Raw genomic sequence first — 18,479 nt, forward strand, 5'->3', positions numbered from 1 at the left:
TGCATTCGATGTGAGTTACCTTCTAGTAGAATGGGTCTAAGGCCACAATGCCGACCCATTAGTAGGAGTTTTTGATAGATGATTGTCTCTGTGATAATTATCTAGGTTTGCTACTATCTGATATGTTTTATGTGCTAGCATGATATGACGTTATGTGATAGTGGTAGTTGGGGGAATAGTCCCCGGTTACCGGTCGATAGGGCCAAAGGGGTAGTCTAGTACCCAACTATGCTAGACAATATGTTTGTGTTATGTTGTGTTATTATGTGGTAATAGTAGGGGGTGAAATAGTCCCCCTAACCGGTTGACCACCCATATATGTCTGACAGTGGGGTAGGTTGAGCACCTCGGTATGCTCAGCAGGATAGGTTGGGCACCCAGATATGCCTGATAGGGTAGGTCGGGAACCCGGATATGCTTGGCAATACTTGATTTGTATGGTATGTGATATGATGGAGGAACTTACTAAGCTTTGTGATTACAGTTTTCAGTTTTGGTTTCAAGTACTTTGTTTTCCAAGGAAAGGAGCCGGCTTTATCGCAACGCATCACATCATATTTTCCACACACGACATCTTTGAGATTACACTCTGATATAGTTTTATGATATTATGTTTTGATTATTGACACTTTGGGTTTGACATGAGATATTATTATGAATGTTTTTATGTAATAACTTAATTAAAACGAAAATTTTGGGTTGTATTCTTGGAATGTTACATATTCCAATGGTATTAATTTCTCAATAAAAAAATCTAAATGAATAAGCTATAAAAAAACCCTCATCAATGTTGTTACTTTTTAAAATTTAAATTCAAAACCTCCATGACTTGCCATTTTTTTTTAAAGAAAACATGTAATGAATTAAAACCGATGTAAGGTATTGATTGTATAGGGATACACGTACACTTAACACATTATACAAAACAATTATCCAAGGTTGTAAGGTGTTGATCCCAATCTTACTTGGGTTATTTTTGAGTAAGATCGAAATAGGATTGTATATTCATACGATTCATCGTAACATCATAGTTGGATCGTTAATATTAAAAAAAGAAAGAAAAAACTAAATATTTTTTCTAAGACTAACTACATAAAATACCTTTTTAATTTATTTATCATTAAATAATATATTGAATATATATTTTTCATTAAATAATATATTGAATATATAGCCATCGGTGCGAGGTCAAAGGCAGGGATAGGCGAGGAAATAGGAAACTTCATCCTTTACAAAGACTTTAAAGTTTAGGGCAGTCCAAACTATGCTTTAAGACCATGTTTTGACGATGAACCACTCCGGTACAACAAGCTAAAGTGACCTCTACGCTTCGTCCCTGGTGCGTAGGGCCGATCCCCGTATGCTAGAGAAAGTTTATGTTAAGCATATAGTTGGTTCTTGTCTTGTTTAGGCATTTGGTGCCCTCTCTTTGTCAGTAGAATGACTAAGTACCGGAATTTGACCAGTCAAGTCAGTTCCTCCCACCTAGGTCCCCGACTTTGCTTTCTTGTCCGGAATAGAACCAGCTTGAGTTCCGAGGATAGAAGCCTTTTTTCTGGTTGGCTAGTTGGTTTTCATCTGCCGGAAGAACACCAAAGAAGCGTCTTCTTATAATTCCATTCAATCTTATCATTATATGATATTGCAAACCAAAAAAATAATATTATATAAAAGGGAATATGACTTATTAAGGTAATTAACTTTTCGGTATGTTCACATCTGGGTAACTATCTTTTTTTTGTACACATCTAGGTAACAAACTTGTTGGAAGTGTTCACATATGACCATTATGACCTGCTATAGAAGGTTAAATCCTAGATGTGAACGCTTTCATTAAGTTCGTTACCTAGATGTGTACAAAAAAAATAGTTACCCAAAAAAAATAGTTACCCACATCTAGGTAACAAACTTGTTGAAAGTGTTCACATCTAGAATTTAACCTGCTATAGCAGGTCATAATGGTCATATATGAACACCTCCAACAAATTTGTTATCTAGATGTGTACACAGAAAAATAGTTACTCAGATGTAAAAATACCAAAAAATTAATTACCCTAATCAGTTATATTCCCTATATAAAATTCCAACCTTAATAACGTGTAATTGTCAAAAAAAAAAAAAAAAAAAAAAAAAAAAAAAAAAGAAAAAAAGAAAAAAGAAAAAAAAAATATTTTAGAAGTCTAGGGACGAAACGTTTTACATGAGTTAATATATTCAATTATTCAGTGACCACATCTGCAATTTCCCATCTACGATATTGGGAATATTGGGGCTCGAGAACTATCAAGACAGAGAAACAGAAAATGAAGCCAACGCCGGCGGAGCTCTACGTTGAGATGGAAGATCAAGCGTCGACGATGGAGATGGATGTCGATGACGCTGAAGCACTAGATATCTTCAGAGAAGGTCCGTTAGACACCGCCGACCACCACCGTCTCACCGATTCCGATTTCTTCAACTCATTCGAAGACGATTTCAATGATGCCGACATCAACTGATGCTAATGTTTCGGTTGGTAAATGGTAACAGTTTCGATGTTGTTGTTTCCTTTAGCTCTACTTGTTGTATCTATGGCAAATCTGCTCCTTAATCCAATCCGAATTAAGCTGTTGTAGTTTGTGAGCTACATTTTCTACTCCAATCTGTTACTTAAATCAGCATCCTTTTTCTCTTACATGTGATTTTATGTGCATCTTAAGCAATTTGGTAAGTCATATTTGTATCGATTCAGAGCCTGATTTTCTTAGCGATTTGGTTCAGGTACTGGTAGAAAATTTAGGGTTTTTTTTTTTTTTTTTTTTTTTTTTTTCTAGGTTTAACGAGAAACATCATTTTTATCAACGTCCCGGAGAAAATTTAGTGTTCTTGCTCTTGCATCAAAGGCATTTGAAGTTAATCGGTTGATTTCATCTCTGTTTCAGTGCTAAACCATTAAGAGGCACCGGATGAATCAGTGCTATTTGGTAAAGTAATTATGTTTGGTAAAGTTGCTGAACGGAAATAAATAAATAAATCTTAATCTAATCGAACCTAATACATAAAAATCAATTTTGACAAATGATTCCATTATAACACATCTTATTTTTTAAGAGTTTTTTGAATTATATTTTTTTTCATTTGTAATTTTCTTGTATTTTTTATTTTCTTAAATTTAAAATCCATATTTTAGTGAGATTTATATACATGAAAAATAGATTATTCTATTAAATTTCATAATAAATGCTCTACAATCTTTCAAATATCTTACATTTTATATTAAATTATTTATTTTATTTATTATATTCTTTTTATTTATAAAAAAAGTTTTATTTTAAAAATATGTAATGCTTATAATTTTATACTAATTTTTTTTATAATCCGTGTAATATATGAGTCTCACACTTAATAAATAAACTGAACGACAATAATTACACAAGATAACGTTTCAAAGAACCCAAATTTAACATTGGCAAATTTGTTGTATCATCATATTACCGTGTATATTTTAGAAGGTTTAAATGCAAGAAGTCGCATTGTATTTTTGGTTTTTGTGTATTATATGTATTTTCGCTTATTTGTTTATTTTCTATTAAGAGACTATACTTCAATAATGATCTCGACGGAAAGAATTAGATACAATTCTTGTTGTTCATGCTTGATTTTTCAATTATTTGTTTGAATTCATTTGATTTACATGCATAACTAGAATAAGAAAATGAAAATAGATTTGTGAATTTTGAGAAAAAGAAAATAGAATGTCACTAACAAAATATTATAAAGAGGATTTGAACCATGTGGATGAATAACTAGTGCAACGATTGAGCATTTTGCGTTCAGATGGTACAACTTTCTTATTTGATACGTTAGCGGGTCCAACGATTCTTTATATTAGAAATTAAGAGCTTAATAGTCGATGAAATTTGACTTCAAATACACAAAAGAAAGTAGATTATTCTGTCTATAAAGACGTTTTCATATACAAAAAAAAAAAATAAAATAAAATAATAAACGAAGTGGTAACTTGTAACTTTCCAAATTCTCGATCTACCATAATAAATAAGAATGATTTTGTCACATGTCATTCTCTCATTTAATTTGTCACATGTCATTTTGTCATAATTTAGAGATATATTTATTTTCCACTTGTCATTTATTTCATTTTCTATTTCTAATATATTATTTATTAGTTTCCATAAATTAAACCTACTATAATGATATTAATTTCAAATTTTAAATTTTAAATTTCAATTTCAATTTTAAATAAATTTATAATTTAAACCTTTGTGTTTAACATTTTGTTATAATTAACCTGTTTAGTATATGGGTCTGATAACTAAACAATAATTTTAAATTATTTATTTTTTGCATGTTTTTTTTCTCATAATTTTTATTTATTTCAAATTTCAAATTCAAATAAACTTCTCATTTAATCGTTTCATTTTAATATTTTGTTTTAATCAATCCGTATAATATACGGGTTTCACAACTAGTTTCTTATAAAATAGGAACTTGAAAATCTTAAAAATATGTACAACTAATATTAGAAGAAGTAAATAAATCACTAGAATACCTGTAAAATAACATCGTCATAACAACCTTTATAGTATATTAAGGTTATACTTGGCAACATGTATTAACTTTTAGCTTTAAAAAATCGGTGCTTCGGAATATATGCTTAAAAATTGTATTTTAAACAAAAAAAAAGTCATAATCCAACTCATAAAACTATTTCAAGTAATTTTCTAAGAGATTTTAACTTTTGACTTGTATGTTTTATACCAAATTTAATTGTGATGAGTCCAAGTGCTCTTTTAGTTTGACATGTTGTTTGTTTACCGAAGTGTAGAAATTTGTACGTCCAAGTATTTATTTATTTATTTTTTTTTGAAAAGGCAAATAGGGAGTATCTTATAAAAAAATAAAGCACTTAGCAAGGAGCTACCGCAATAACAAAATACAAACATAGTAAAAAAACAAATAAAACAAAACTGGAAAAAATGAAAAGGACATAACTATGAAATGGAAAGTGGTGATCACTCCGTTCAATCCAATTACCACAAAGGCCCTTGCCTCTATGCTTACACCATAAATATGATGTAGCAATTATATTATCAGCAATTCTAGCAATTCTAGTAGCTGAGTACATCGCCTTCTTAAAGTGTATATCGTTCCTTGCTAACCAGACATTCCAAAGATAGCAGTAAAAGATGGTATTGATTATTTGCCTTTTCCGGGGACAGTTCCCCCATAATGACATGTAGTAAGTGGGAAGGTTGTTTAGGACTCAGCTACTAGAATTGTCTATAAGTTAAACCAATCCATTTGAAAATCCAATCCCTCACATTACTGGTGAATTCGTATTTGACCAATAGGTGATCCACGGATTCAGTTACCTTTTTACATAGAGGGCATAGTAAATTATTGACTAGGATACCTCTTTCTTGTAACGACTCAGCCACCGAGATTCTACCCAATGAGGCTCTCCAAGCCCAACATCTAACCTTGAGCAGAATAACCTTATACCGACAGATTGCTTTTCCACCGTTGTTCATTGTTTTGGAATCAATTAAGCTACGAAGCATCTTAACAGAGTAATCACCATCAGTGGTCAAGTGGAAATGGAAGCCAAACTTAGTATTTGGCATACTGCTCAAGCGCTCGAAACTTCGATACAGTTGAATTAATTCATGTAGGGTGGTCGCATCTTGTGGGACTTGTTTCCAATTTCAATTGAAACTAGTGGAAGATATACAGTCATTCACCCAACATAGTTTTCTTTTTTCAAGGGAATACAAGGAAGGAAACCGTGATTGAAATGACACTTCTCCACACTAAACATCTTTCCAGAACATGATGGGAGTACCCAATCCTAGAACAAGAGAGAATATTTGATTTTGATCGATGTTTAGTTCAAACATGCATTTGATTGATTTGGCAACATTGTTCCAAGCAACTGGAAAAGTTTTCCTGATGTAATTGGCAGGCTTACGATCAAGATTATGAATGCTGATGATTACTTTATTCCAAAGCTCGTCCCTACTATTTAAAAGTTTCCATCACCATTTAGTAAGTAGGGCTAAATTTTGGGCTTTGAGAGTGCCGACTCCTAAACCACCTTCTTTTATCAGAGCTGTGACCTTTTCCCAATCCACCCAGTGTATCTTTTTCTTATCCTCACTACCGCCACAAAGGAAGCTACGCCTGATCTTTTCAAGAACATCGAGAACACCATTGGGAGCCCTGAATAATGACATGTAGTAAGTGGGAAAGCTGTTTAGGACTGACTTGATCAAGGTGAGTCTACCTCCGAAAGATAATGATTTTGCTTTCCAAGTTGAGAGCCTAGCTCAAAATTTATTGACAATTGGAACCCAATTTTTTTTAAGAGACATATTGGCTCCTATAGGTACACCCAAGTATATGAACGGAAAGGAACCCATCCTGCATCTTAAAACCCTTTCCATACGAGACAATTCATTGGAATTGGTTCCAATTCCAAATAGCCTGTTTATATGGTGCCAACAATGTTATATTCAAATATACAATAGTGCCTGAAATATATAAAACCTTAACTCAACTTTTTATTAAATAAATATAATAAAATAAAATCTAATTATGAGTGTTTTAGCTTGACATGTTTAGACTTTCCATTCTATTGGTTGTTTGATTGTTGAAGTGTAGAAAATTGTCAAGCAAATGTAATTTTTTTTCTTTATATGGTGTCAACCATGTTATTTTCAAATAAACAAAAACGTCTATAAGATATAAAAACTTAAAGATAAATATAACAAAATCACATCTTATTGTGACTAGTCCAAATACAATTTTAGCTTTAGACGTTGACTCACCACTTTATTGTAAGGGTGAGCATTTCGACCTCTGATCAGACCTGGACCTCAACAAGTTTGGTTAAAGGTCCATCAATTTATGAAAAATTGGTTCGGTCCAAGAGCCGGTCCGGTCTGGTTTGGTCAAAATACCGATCCCTACAAGTGTAATAGATAAACTAACTTTCGGTAGGCTTCAATGAGTTGTACCATATGCAACTAGTTGTATTGGTCCAACTGGTACAAGAACCAGAAAACTCAGACATGGACCCGGACATAGACTGGACCTCGACCGGTCTCAACCGGTCCGATCCAAGGTCAAAAAATTTCTGCCAAACCGGTCTGGTTCGATTCAGTCCAAATGCTCACCCTTACTTTATTGGTTGTGTGATTGTCAAAGTGAAAAATTTTACCGATCTAAACAAATACAAAATTTTCTTTATATGGTGTCAACCATGTTGGTTTCAAATAAACAATAATGTCTTAAATATATAAAAACTTACATCAACTTTTGATTAAAGTAAATATAATAGAATAAAATATATATTCAATAAATACCTGGATAGTCTACTAGATTTTTTTCGAGTTGTGAGACAATGGCAATGCTTGCTTCTTTTGTTTCAAATATGACTAATCTTTTCTGGTGGTCTTTAGTGTCTAGAAATATATTTTTGCATGCTTTCATGCAAGCCAAATTTCTATCTGTGACAACACGTGCAAACATGCATCCATCCATTATTGATTTTAAACAGTTTAATTCCCAAGCCTAGTTGGATTTTGTTTCCTTATGCATATACACAAATGATATGCAAAAAGTCATATTAGTTAGAGTGATACCAACTATTTCAAGAGGGGCATCTCGAACTTGTAACGTCTAAAAATGGCAAAAAAATTCTTCATTTAAAAGTCATTTAAACCATCCATTAATTGTTCAGAACCCATAACAAATCATAATATTAAATGATCAGAGTACAATTATTTCAAATGCGGAAACCATGAGGGGAGGATTTTGTGCCATCACGCCGGGCCATTTCCTTTGGAACTGGAAGTACCTAAAACCATAAACACAAACTATAAGCATAAAGCTTAATAAGTTTCCCAAAATACCACGTACCATACATAAAAGAGAAACACATGCTGTGGGAAAAATCATAGTCATATAACCATTTCCTGCCATGGGCCAAACCATGGTCTTTCCATTCATTGCCGAGGGCTAAATCCAGGTCTTGCATACAGATGTCAGGGGCCAGATCCTGGTCTTTCATATAACTTCCAGGGGCCATATCCTGGTCTTCATGCAAATGCCAGGGGATGAATCCTAGTCATCCATATAAATATCACAAGACATCTACCATTCTACAACACAAGCAATGAGTCGACATTGGTGCCTTTGACCTATGAATCTTGTGAGGAAACTCACCTCAACTGCTGAAAATCGAATAAACGGTCGGGTTGCTGATCCGGGGAGTCTTCGCACTATACATCATCAGATAATACTCAATTAATAATTGGGCCACAACTATAATTGAAATTCCTAGATCGCTTGTCTAATAACTATGATAAAAGACCATGTTATGCTTCCCTCTCTTGGCCCAATATTCGGGGCCAACTCATTGACACCAAAATGCCCAATACGACCCAAACTCCCAACTGATACCCAAAGCTCACTATGGCCCAAATCCAAAATGGCCCAAAGTTCGAAAAAATATTGACCCAACAGGGCCCATATCCCAAAAGTCCAAAATCCAACATGGACCCAAAACCAAAAGTGACCCAATACCATGAAAGTCTATGCTCCAACCTAATAAGCAAAACCTAAAGATTCATGGCCCAAAAATCTTCGCTAGACTGGGTCGTACGCCCCGTGTACAAGCCCGAAATGAGATTCACAAGGGCTGGGTGCAGTACGCGCAACGTATTAGGATTTATGCCCAACGTACGCACCCAAAGTCAAAACCCTCCAGAAGGTCTTAATGCCTTAAGAGCTTACATCCAAATTTCAGATATGAGCTGGCTAAGGCCTCTAAGGCCATAAAGTTGCAAACTTTATTCCTTTGCATGGCTACAGAGAGCCCAATACTAAAAATCTAACTTGTTCAATCCATTCTAACTCTATAACTCTTGCATGGAGATAACCTATAGTCCAAGATTTCATTTTTATGACTTAAAATGCTATGAAATGCCTAAAAGGACACCTTAAAGTCTTTGGAGTACCTTGTACTCACCAAGCTCTTGGATTTGGAACAAAACGATGAGAATCAAGACTAAACTAAGAGATAGTGAAACATAAACAATGTTTGGAGCATTATACCTCCAAATGGTGCACAAGGAAGAGGAGATGATGGATCCAAAGTCTTGAGGTTCCTTCTTCACAAATAAGGAAGCACATAACTCACTCCAAAGGCTTAAAATTCTCAAACTGAACTAGGGTTTGCAAGGAGGATCGATCTTGGGATGAGGTTGATAAAAGGAAAGGTCTTGAGGCTATAATGCGGTTAAAATAGTGCACAAACCCTAAATATTAGGGTTTTTGTTCTGAACCACGTACACCCGACGTACTGGAGTACACACAATGTACTAGCACGGGACATAGTACGCTCAACGTACTAAAGTGTACGCCCCGTGTACTTAAGCAACACTAAAAAGTCATGGATTTTGACACCGGGAACCCTTCTTGCAACAAATCAAAACTTAAGGGTCCAAAAGCAAACTTGGAAAACAAGATGTTACAACTCTCCCCCGCTTGAACTAGACTTCACCCACGAAGTCTGTTGTTGTGAACAAATCTGGGTAGTGCTCTCGCATCTCCTCCTCGGGTTCACATGTCTATTCGGAACCCTTTCAATGTTGCCACTGGACCTTGACCAATGACACTTCCTTGTTACGCAACACCTTGGTCTTTCGGTCTAAGATCGTCACCGGTTTCTTCACATAGTTCATGCGGTCACCAAAATGAATATCATCTAAAGGAACAACAGCAGACTCATCAGCCACATACTTTTGAAGTTGTGACACATGAAAGGTGTTATGGATCTGACTGAGCTCATGAGGAAAATCCAGCCAGTATGCTACCTTCCCTACTCGGGCCGAAATCCTGAAAGGTCCGATAAGTCTGGGGCCCAGCTTGCCCCACTTCCGAAAGTGGATGACACCCTTCCAAGGTGACACCTTCAGAAGCACCAAGTCTCCTACCTGGAACTCTAGGTCACATCAACGCTTGTCGTCATAACTCTTCTGCCGACTCTAGGTCTTATCAAAACTGATACTCCTAACGGTGAACAAATCACTGATCCATTAATAGACAAACCAACACCTTACTGATATACTTTTGAAACCCTAAGACTTTGCTTAACCTCCACACAGGTAGGGCTATCCCGAAACATAACCACTAGGACCCCATACTGCAACCTAAACTGAAAAACATCCTTTTAGTCCTGAACTATCCCATTCAACCCTTAGACAGACAGATTCTTTAACCATAAATTGATGATGAAAAGATCTTTCATATACAAATCCGACTCTCAATGCGAATCCCACCCATTTTCCAATCTGATGCATGACCCATAACCCGAAATCCGAAGATTTACACTTACATTTTATCCAAAAATATTTTGATTCCACGGCGGCTTTCCACTAAACTGAGATATACAATCCCCAATCTACTACTGTAACTGATAGTCTCAGACCTGGTCCAACCACCAGGTTCCTACTGAGAGTCTAACTACTAAAGGCTACCCTAGCATATACATCATTCGAATACCAATCACTGATCACAGAGTTACCACACTCTAAACGTAATCCAATACCTTGCCCCAATCAATCTTCATGGGGTCTCACCCGATCGAGTGCTGTACCGACGTAACCTCGTCTCGGTTCCAACGATCCTCATACCAACTAAGAATAATCTCCCGACAATACTGCCCACCTCAACCTGGAATGCACTGATCATTCCTCAGTCCCACGACCACTCCCACAATGCCTACCTCATTCTGGTGAACACTACGATCCCATCACAGACTTACAACACTTCCCTAATAGCCCATCATCCGTTCTATGCTACGACTATGTAATGATCAGTGATTTCCCTAGGTATTATTTATATATATATGTTAGGTTAATTAATTAAATTGGTTTGGGCTTGGATCTATTGGGCCGTCATGTTTGGGCTAAGAGTGCATACGCAAGGCGTACCACTCTAAGTACACACAACATACTCATGAGTTATGGACGCAGATGCCATGCGCGTACGCACTGCGTTCCAAAAGGGAACACACAATGTACGCATGCAGTCCCCAAACGCCTAAATTTTAGGGTTAACCTCTATATAAAGAACATTATGCCCTAAAGGCCAGCCACCCTCTCACCCTTAAGCAGATCCCACGAAACCCTAATCCCTTGTTTGTGTGTTTTGAGCTTTGAAGACCATTTTGTAGTGCATCTTGGTGTTTTGAAGGAAGGCGGCCATTGTTAAAGCATCATCAAAGGAGCAAAGTCTTATATATCCAGAACCTGATCAACATTTGGCACTCATAGAAGGTATAAAGCTCTGAACTTGGTGTTTACTTGCTTAGATATCTTGTGTTGGGTTTATTGGACCTTTTTGGTCCTAAGGATGAAGCTTTATTGTCTAAATCCGTTTCCCAGGCTTGGAGTTGCCACTCTTAGTGTTATTTGGGACCTAGAACCATAAAGTTTCCATATTTGGAGTTAAAATCCACCCATGCGTGAGTTAAGATCATTTTCATGGAAGTTTGTTGCTATTTCTTGAGATTGGAACTTTTAGGGGCATGCAAAGTCACCAAGTCCTTGACTTTATAGTTCTAGAGGTCCTAAATGGCTTGGATCTACGTTTTGGGTAGTATGGTTTAAGCATTAAGTGCTTAATGTATTTTTGAACTCTGGGCGCAAACGCGCTGCATAAGATCCCGGAAGGCCCTGCGTTCCAGCCAAGACCCGCGATTTGGATCGATGAGGAACACCCAACGTTCCACAAAGAACGCCCTGCGTTCGATCCGACAGTAGGCTTAAGTGGGCCATATTCTTGGACTTTACTATCATGGGCCTTAGTGGATCATTATTGGGCTTTACTTGACTATAGCTTATTATGGGACTAGTGTAAGACCCATTAGAGGGGTCTGGCCCAATTTAGAAAATATGGTCATTGGTGGGCCACTACTGGGCTTGGGAAGGTTATCTAGAATCAGGCCTTTCATGTTATGGTTTTGGGCTTAAGCATGACCCGAATTAGATCAGGGGTAAAATGGTCATTTTACCCTAAGAAGAATTATTAGGTTTTGACTAAGTGTTACTTTGGTAATTATATCTTGGGGAGTCATCGGAGCAGTCGTTAGAGATTCCTTACCGTGAGATTTAGCATTAAGGTGAGTTTTCCTCCTTTTTGAATGGGCCGAAGGCACCAATTTCGGCCCGTATTTATGATTGTATGTATTCCGGACTAAGGTTCGATGCTGAGTGGTGTCTGATGTAGGTTTATATGTTTTCTGGAATATGATCCGATGTCGGGCAGTGCCCAAGGAATGTTTTTATGATTGATGTCTTCGTTATTCTTGCATGTACCTTTATTTGTATGTTTCTGGGTCTGATGTTGCGCAATGCTCGAGGAATGTTTGTATGCTTTCCGGATTACGATCCGATGTCGGATGGGGCCCGAGGAATATTTATATGTTTATGTTATGTGATTATTCTATGTGTAACTGTTGATATGTTTATATGTTTACCGAGCTTTGCTCGATGCCATACGGGGCCCAATGCTGGACACTGTCTGATACCGGGCGGGGCCCACGATATATTTATATGTGATTATGTGATTATGTGTATGGTATGTGGTAGTTTGGGGAGACTCACTATGCTTTGTGCTTACATTTTTCAGTTTTAGTTTCAGGTACTTCCGGTAGCAAAGGGAAGAGCTCATGATGACTGTATTGCACACACCATGATGTTTTAGCCTGTGATGCTTACTTTGATATATTTGACAGATGTTTTGATATGGATATACCGTTTATGATGTTTTGAGACACTATGAATTATGTTTTGATGAGATGATTTGGATAACTATGGTTTTATTTAATAATTAAATATGAAATTTTTGGTCATGATTTTTAGGATGTTACAAGTTGGTATCAGAGCCTTGGGTTAAGGGATTCGGGCACACTCTTGGGGTGTGTCTGGACTCAAACTAAGGAGTTGGTATAAAAAAAATTCAGAAGAAAACCATTTTTATGAAAAGGATTTTGAAAAGAGAAAAGGGTGTGGTGCATGCAATCAGCTGAGCTCAAGTAAGTTCTCCCAAAATTACCCTTACACGTTTATGTTATGATATGAATTGTGAACATTTGAACTGCATGCTAGATTAGGGATAAGGATCTAGGAAGGATGCCTTGTCTGCCTACTGTATGAGCTTATTGAACTGCATGATCGTACTGATTAGTCAGTGATATGATGGCCTGATTAGGATATGCTTGATTGTGGTTACTCAATGCTCGAATGCTACTTGCTTTTTTCTTTTAGGAGTTCTATCTATCTTTAACTAACTAGTAAACAAATACACTAAGTTACATATTACGAGGACTAAATAATTTCAGAAGGTTAGGTTTAGCCTTATTTCGTAGCTCTTGTTTGAGTCCAACCGTTTTAGGGAGAGACCTCTCATTCGAAGAATTATTTGGTCTTAGTAATATGTAATGGTATTATCAAGCTAGTTAGGGAAAGGTAGCAGGGACTTCTTATGCAACTAATGGCAGAGAATGGGTCAGAGATTACCCTAGGACAAGCCTAGGATGAGATTAGCGTAGAAAGCAGTAGTAATGAAAGGGACTTGGTGGAGTCAAGGCAATTCTTAAGGAAAGTACATATATTGTTGGATTAGTGTCTAAGTCCATAACTATATTGGTATGTACTTGAATCGATTTGGCATGGTCCATTTGGGTTGCATGGCATTAGAACAATTTGGATAGACTTTTGTGAGAAAAGGATATTTATGATTTATTAATATATTACAAGTTCTAATATATTAACATGAAATCATATTATTTAATTAGTGTATTTCAAGAATTAATTTGGAATTAATTTTGTGATAAAAAAGACACTAATTAAATATATGAAGATTGATTGTGTAAATCATTCATTCTTATATATGTGGGCTTATGATCCATAGTTCTTCATGTTGGGCTAAACCCATAGAGTAACCCATGAATACGCCATGTCGGTTTTAAACCATGGAGCATGAAGAATATGGAAAGTCATGAGTTACATGGTGTAACCTAGCCACAATATATAAAGACCCCATAGCTCAAGAAATTGGCTCTAAGGATTCATATGAGAGTGCTAGCCGATTTTGAGCATAAAAACTTTTCTCTCAAGTTATTCCAAGTTGTTGGTGGTGTTGTGTGAACCATTTGAGGTGTCACACTTAGGGAACTAGGCTCTTAAGCTCCATGAAATCAAGGTACATCAAAGAGGTATGTTATCCTAACCAGTATCTTGTATTGTTTATGTCAAATTGCATGCTAGTTATAGGTTAATGCCTTGGAAACCATTTGCATGCATAATTAATGAAAACATAGATCCAAGGTATTTAGGGTTGTATGTGCACCATAGGATGTTGTAGTATACCAAAACCCATCAAATATATGTGGAAGGTAGTATGGGCATGTACTAATGAAAGCAGAGGTTTTGTACTCGAGTCAAGGAGGGATGAGATGAACCCAGGGAACTTGTAGTACGTGTGATACCTCGAGTTGTGATGAGTATTCTAATAATTATTATAGTGTAGTTTCAGTATGGTGATGCTACGCACTAGACCGGTTGGTAGTTCTGGCACAGGCGAGGGATCATGCTCGGGATCTGGAGTCGGGAAGCTCGATAATCAGATGAGGGAGTTCATTTCATCTAAGATCATGCGCAGTATCATTGAACAGACTCCTGTGATCTTCGGTACGATCAAGGATGAAATTTTAGAGAGTCTTGATGAGAGGTTGGGTGCATTCCGTACCGAGATGGCGACCATGATGGGGGTGTGCACGATGACATTCAGGGAGTTTCGAGCTTGTGGAGATCCAGACTACCATGGGGCTAGGGACACCATTGCTAGAAGCAGGTGGTTGGCAGATGTCGCCAACGCTGTTCGCACCAGCCATTGTCCCAAGGGGGACAAGGTCCGAATTGCTTCCTGCCTCTTGAAGGTCTGGGGACATGATTGGTTGGAGGAGATTGGACATGCTATTGGTGATGCTGCCCCTGATACTATGACGTGGAATGACTTCACGACTAAGTTCAGGGTCGAGTTCGCGCATGTGATTGAGGTGCAGCAGCTTGCGCGGGAGTTCCAGGATTTCCAGCAAATGACTGAGATCACCGCTATGTTCAGGGTGAGGGCCCTTCTTGTTCCACAGTGTGTGGCGGACGAGGAGATGAAAAAGGCCCGGTACCATGAGATGTTGAGGAGCGACATTCGACAGTTTGAGAGCCGATCCAGCTGTAAGACGCTGGAGGATATGATAGCGAGAGCTTGGGAAATTGAGTTGGATTTAGAGATGGAAAGGTAGAGGAAACCAGAGGGGGTTCAGACAGGGAGTTCGGGTAAAAAGCCCAAGGTATCAGATAACAGATCAAGGAGCCAACAGGGCCTCAACTGTTGTGGAAAGTGTGGCAAGATGCATGAGGGGGGCGTGCAGGGTGGGTAGTTCAGGCTGCTTTACGTGCGGCCGAACTGTTCATGTCAGCAGAGATTGTACTGCTACCATCACCATCACCACAGTATCTGATCTGATTTGCTTCTAGTGTAATCAGAGGGGCCATAAGAGGTCCCAATTCCCGAGTTTAGTAGCAGCAAGACAGGTGGCGGCACCCGCTCCTGCTACATTGAGGATTATCGATGGTCGTCAGGGCCGGACAGAGGCACATGTGGTGAAGAGCAGAGCCTTCCAGCTGACATCAGAGGAGGCACACGCAGCTCCCGATGTTGTGACGGGTATGTATCTTCTCCTTATCTCTTCATTTATATTGATTGTCACTTATGTTTATGTGTTTTGTTATAGGATCGTTCTTAGTGAACGACATATATTATCTGGTATTATTCGATTCGGGGGCCACCTAATATTTTGTATCGCTTGCGCTTAGCAAGCGATTTGTTGGAGCTCCCGGGGAGCTGGACTGTCCCCTTGATGTAGAGAATGCAGATGATAGGACCGTACGAGTCGCGCGGGTTCATCGGGGATGTACACTGCAGTTGTTCGATGAGCAGTATTCCATGGATTTAGTCCCCATTCCCTGTGAGGGAATAAGGTTATCGTGGGTATGGATTGGTTGAGCCCCAATGGGGTAGTGATCGACTGCGAGCAGCAACTAGTGCGAGTTTGGACCCCAAGTGTGGGAGGGTTGGTGATTTAGGGCGAAAGGCCGCAGTATGGACCGACTTTATGTTCAGCAGCGAGGGCGAGACGTTACCTACAACAGGGTTGCACAGATTATGTCTCCTATGTCATGGATACCCGAGATAAGGGTAAGGCAACTGTGCATGATGTACCGATCGTACGAGAGTACCCGAACGTGTTCCTAGAGGATTTTCCTGGGGTGCCTTTAGAGAGGCAGGTAGAGTTCAGGATTGACCTAGTTCCTAGTGTGGCTCCGATAGCCAAGGCACCATATCGGTTGGCTCCTCCTGAGATACAGGAGTTGTCTACACAGTTGCAGGAGCTGTTAGACAAGGGATTTATCAGGCTGAGAAGTTCGCCATAGGGAGCCCCGATTCTGTTTGTGAAGAAGAAGGGCGGGTCACATCGGATGTGTATAGATTACCAGGAGTTGAATAAGGTAACGGTGAAGAACTGTTATCCCCTTCTGAGGATTAATGATTTATTTGACCAACTTCAGGGTGCATCTTGGTTCTCTAACATTGATCTGCGATCGGGTTATCACCAGATGCAAGTCAGGGATGACGATGTGCAGAAGACAACCTTTGAGACTCGCTATGGTCACTTTGAGTTTGTGGTGATGTCGTTTGGGCTCATCAATGCTCCTGCCGCATTCATGGATCTCATTAACCACGTGTGCAGACCGATACTGGATCGGTCTGTGATAGTTTTTATCGATGACATCTTAGTATATTCCAAGACTCAGGAGCAGCACGAGGAGCACCCGAGGGAGGTGCTGGAGACACTGAGGAGGGAGAGACTTTTTTCAAAGTTCTCCAAGTGCGAGTTCTGGTAGTGTGAGGTGTAGTTTCTGGGGCACCTTGTCAACCAGAAGGGTATTCTGGTCGATCCGGCCAAGGTAGAGACCGTGATGCAGTGGGAGGTTCTGAGGTCTGCATCCGAGATTCGAAGTTTTCTTGGTCTGGTGGGTTATTATCATAGATTCATCCAGGATTTCTCCAAGATTGTTGCTCCTTTCACCCGACAAACCAAGAAGTTAGTGGTATTCCGCTGGGGCCTAAGCAGCAGGCAGCTTTCGAGACTCTCGGAAAGCGGTTGTGTGAGGCACCGATTCTGACCTTGCCAGAGGGTGTCGACGATTTCATGGTTTACTGTGTCGCTTCGATCACAGATATGGGTGCAGTGCTGATGTAGCGGGGTCATGTCGTAGCATACGCTTCGAGGCAGTTGAGCCCTCCTGAGGTGAATTACCCGACGAACGATTTGGAGCTAAGGGATATGGTTTTCGCCCTCAAGATTTGGCGACACTACTTCTATGGGGTTCGTTGTACCATTTACACGGACCATAAGAGCTTAAGGTACCTGATGGATCAGTCGAATCTTAACATGAGGCAGCGTCGTTGGTTGGACGTGATGAAGGATTATGATTGCGAGATCCTTTATCACCTGGGGAAGGCGAATGTGGTGGCCAATGCTCGCAACTCCGATTTAGGATATATTCCTGAGGATGACACTGATTACTCCGCTGCTGGAGCAGATTCGGGAGGCTCATGTTGAGGGAATGAAGGAGGAGCGCTGGAAGTGTGAGCGAATCATAGGTCAGGTGGCTTCATTTGATAATGATAGTCGTGGGTTGTTGACGTTGCATCGGAGGGTCTAGGTTCCTTACTGGGGCGGTGTACGCCAGGTTTTGATGGAGGATGCTCACAAGTCGAGATTCTCCATCCATCCCGGGGCGACAAAGATGTATCAGGATCTTTGCCCTGATTATTGGTGGCCCTACATGAAGGGGGATATAACATGGTACGTGGAGCGGTGCTTGACTTGCAGCAAAGTCAAGGCCGAGCACCAGCAAGCTCACAGCAAGATGCTATTGGGTTTTGAGCATTATAACACTCCTATAGTGCACATTCAACCCTTAATGCTTTGGATCTATGTTTTCTCTAATTATACATGCATTTTCAATTTTTCCAAAGCATTCAACCTACCTAGCATACAACTGAAGCTATATAATAAAACTTAGTTTGGATGCATACCTCTTGATTAGGGTAGAGTTCTTGACCTTTGAAAGCTTGAGCACCCCAAGTGTGATGCCTCTAATGGTTCACAAACACCAATATGCAAGAGGAGGCTTTAAGAGAATAAGATACTTGACTCCAACGAGTGTGTAGCCGATTTTGGCTTAAGGGGTCACTATTTATAATGTGGAAAATGCTAGGGTTACACTTTTTAAATCCTAATGCTCCATGACTTTTCACATTCTTATACTCCACGGGTTAAC

At 38.8% G+C, this 18,479-nt stretch overlaps 1 protein-coding gene across 1 annotated transcript; it reads left to right on the forward strand.

The window, feature by feature from the left end:
- The first annotated feature begins 2,223 nt into the window (after positions 1-2,223).
- Positions 2,224-2,674, forward strand: LOC145086610 (small acidic protein 1-like). The gene has a single exon (XM_079024428.1). The coding sequence runs from the start codon at positions 2,304-2,306 to the stop codon at positions 2,496-2,498; it is 195 nt and encodes a 64-aa protein (XP_078880554.1). The 5' UTR covers positions 2,224-2,303; the 3' UTR covers positions 2,499-2,674.
- The last annotated feature ends 15,805 nt before the right edge of the window (positions 2,675-18,479 follow it).

Source organism: Lactuca serriola, chromosome 2 (assembly GCF_051521515.1).
Source record: "Lactuca serriola cultivar US96UC23 chromosome 2, Lser_US96UC23_V15, whole genome shotgun sequence".
Lineage (NCBI taxonomy): Eukaryota > Viridiplantae > Streptophyta > Magnoliopsida > Asterales > Asteraceae > Lactuca > Lactuca serriola.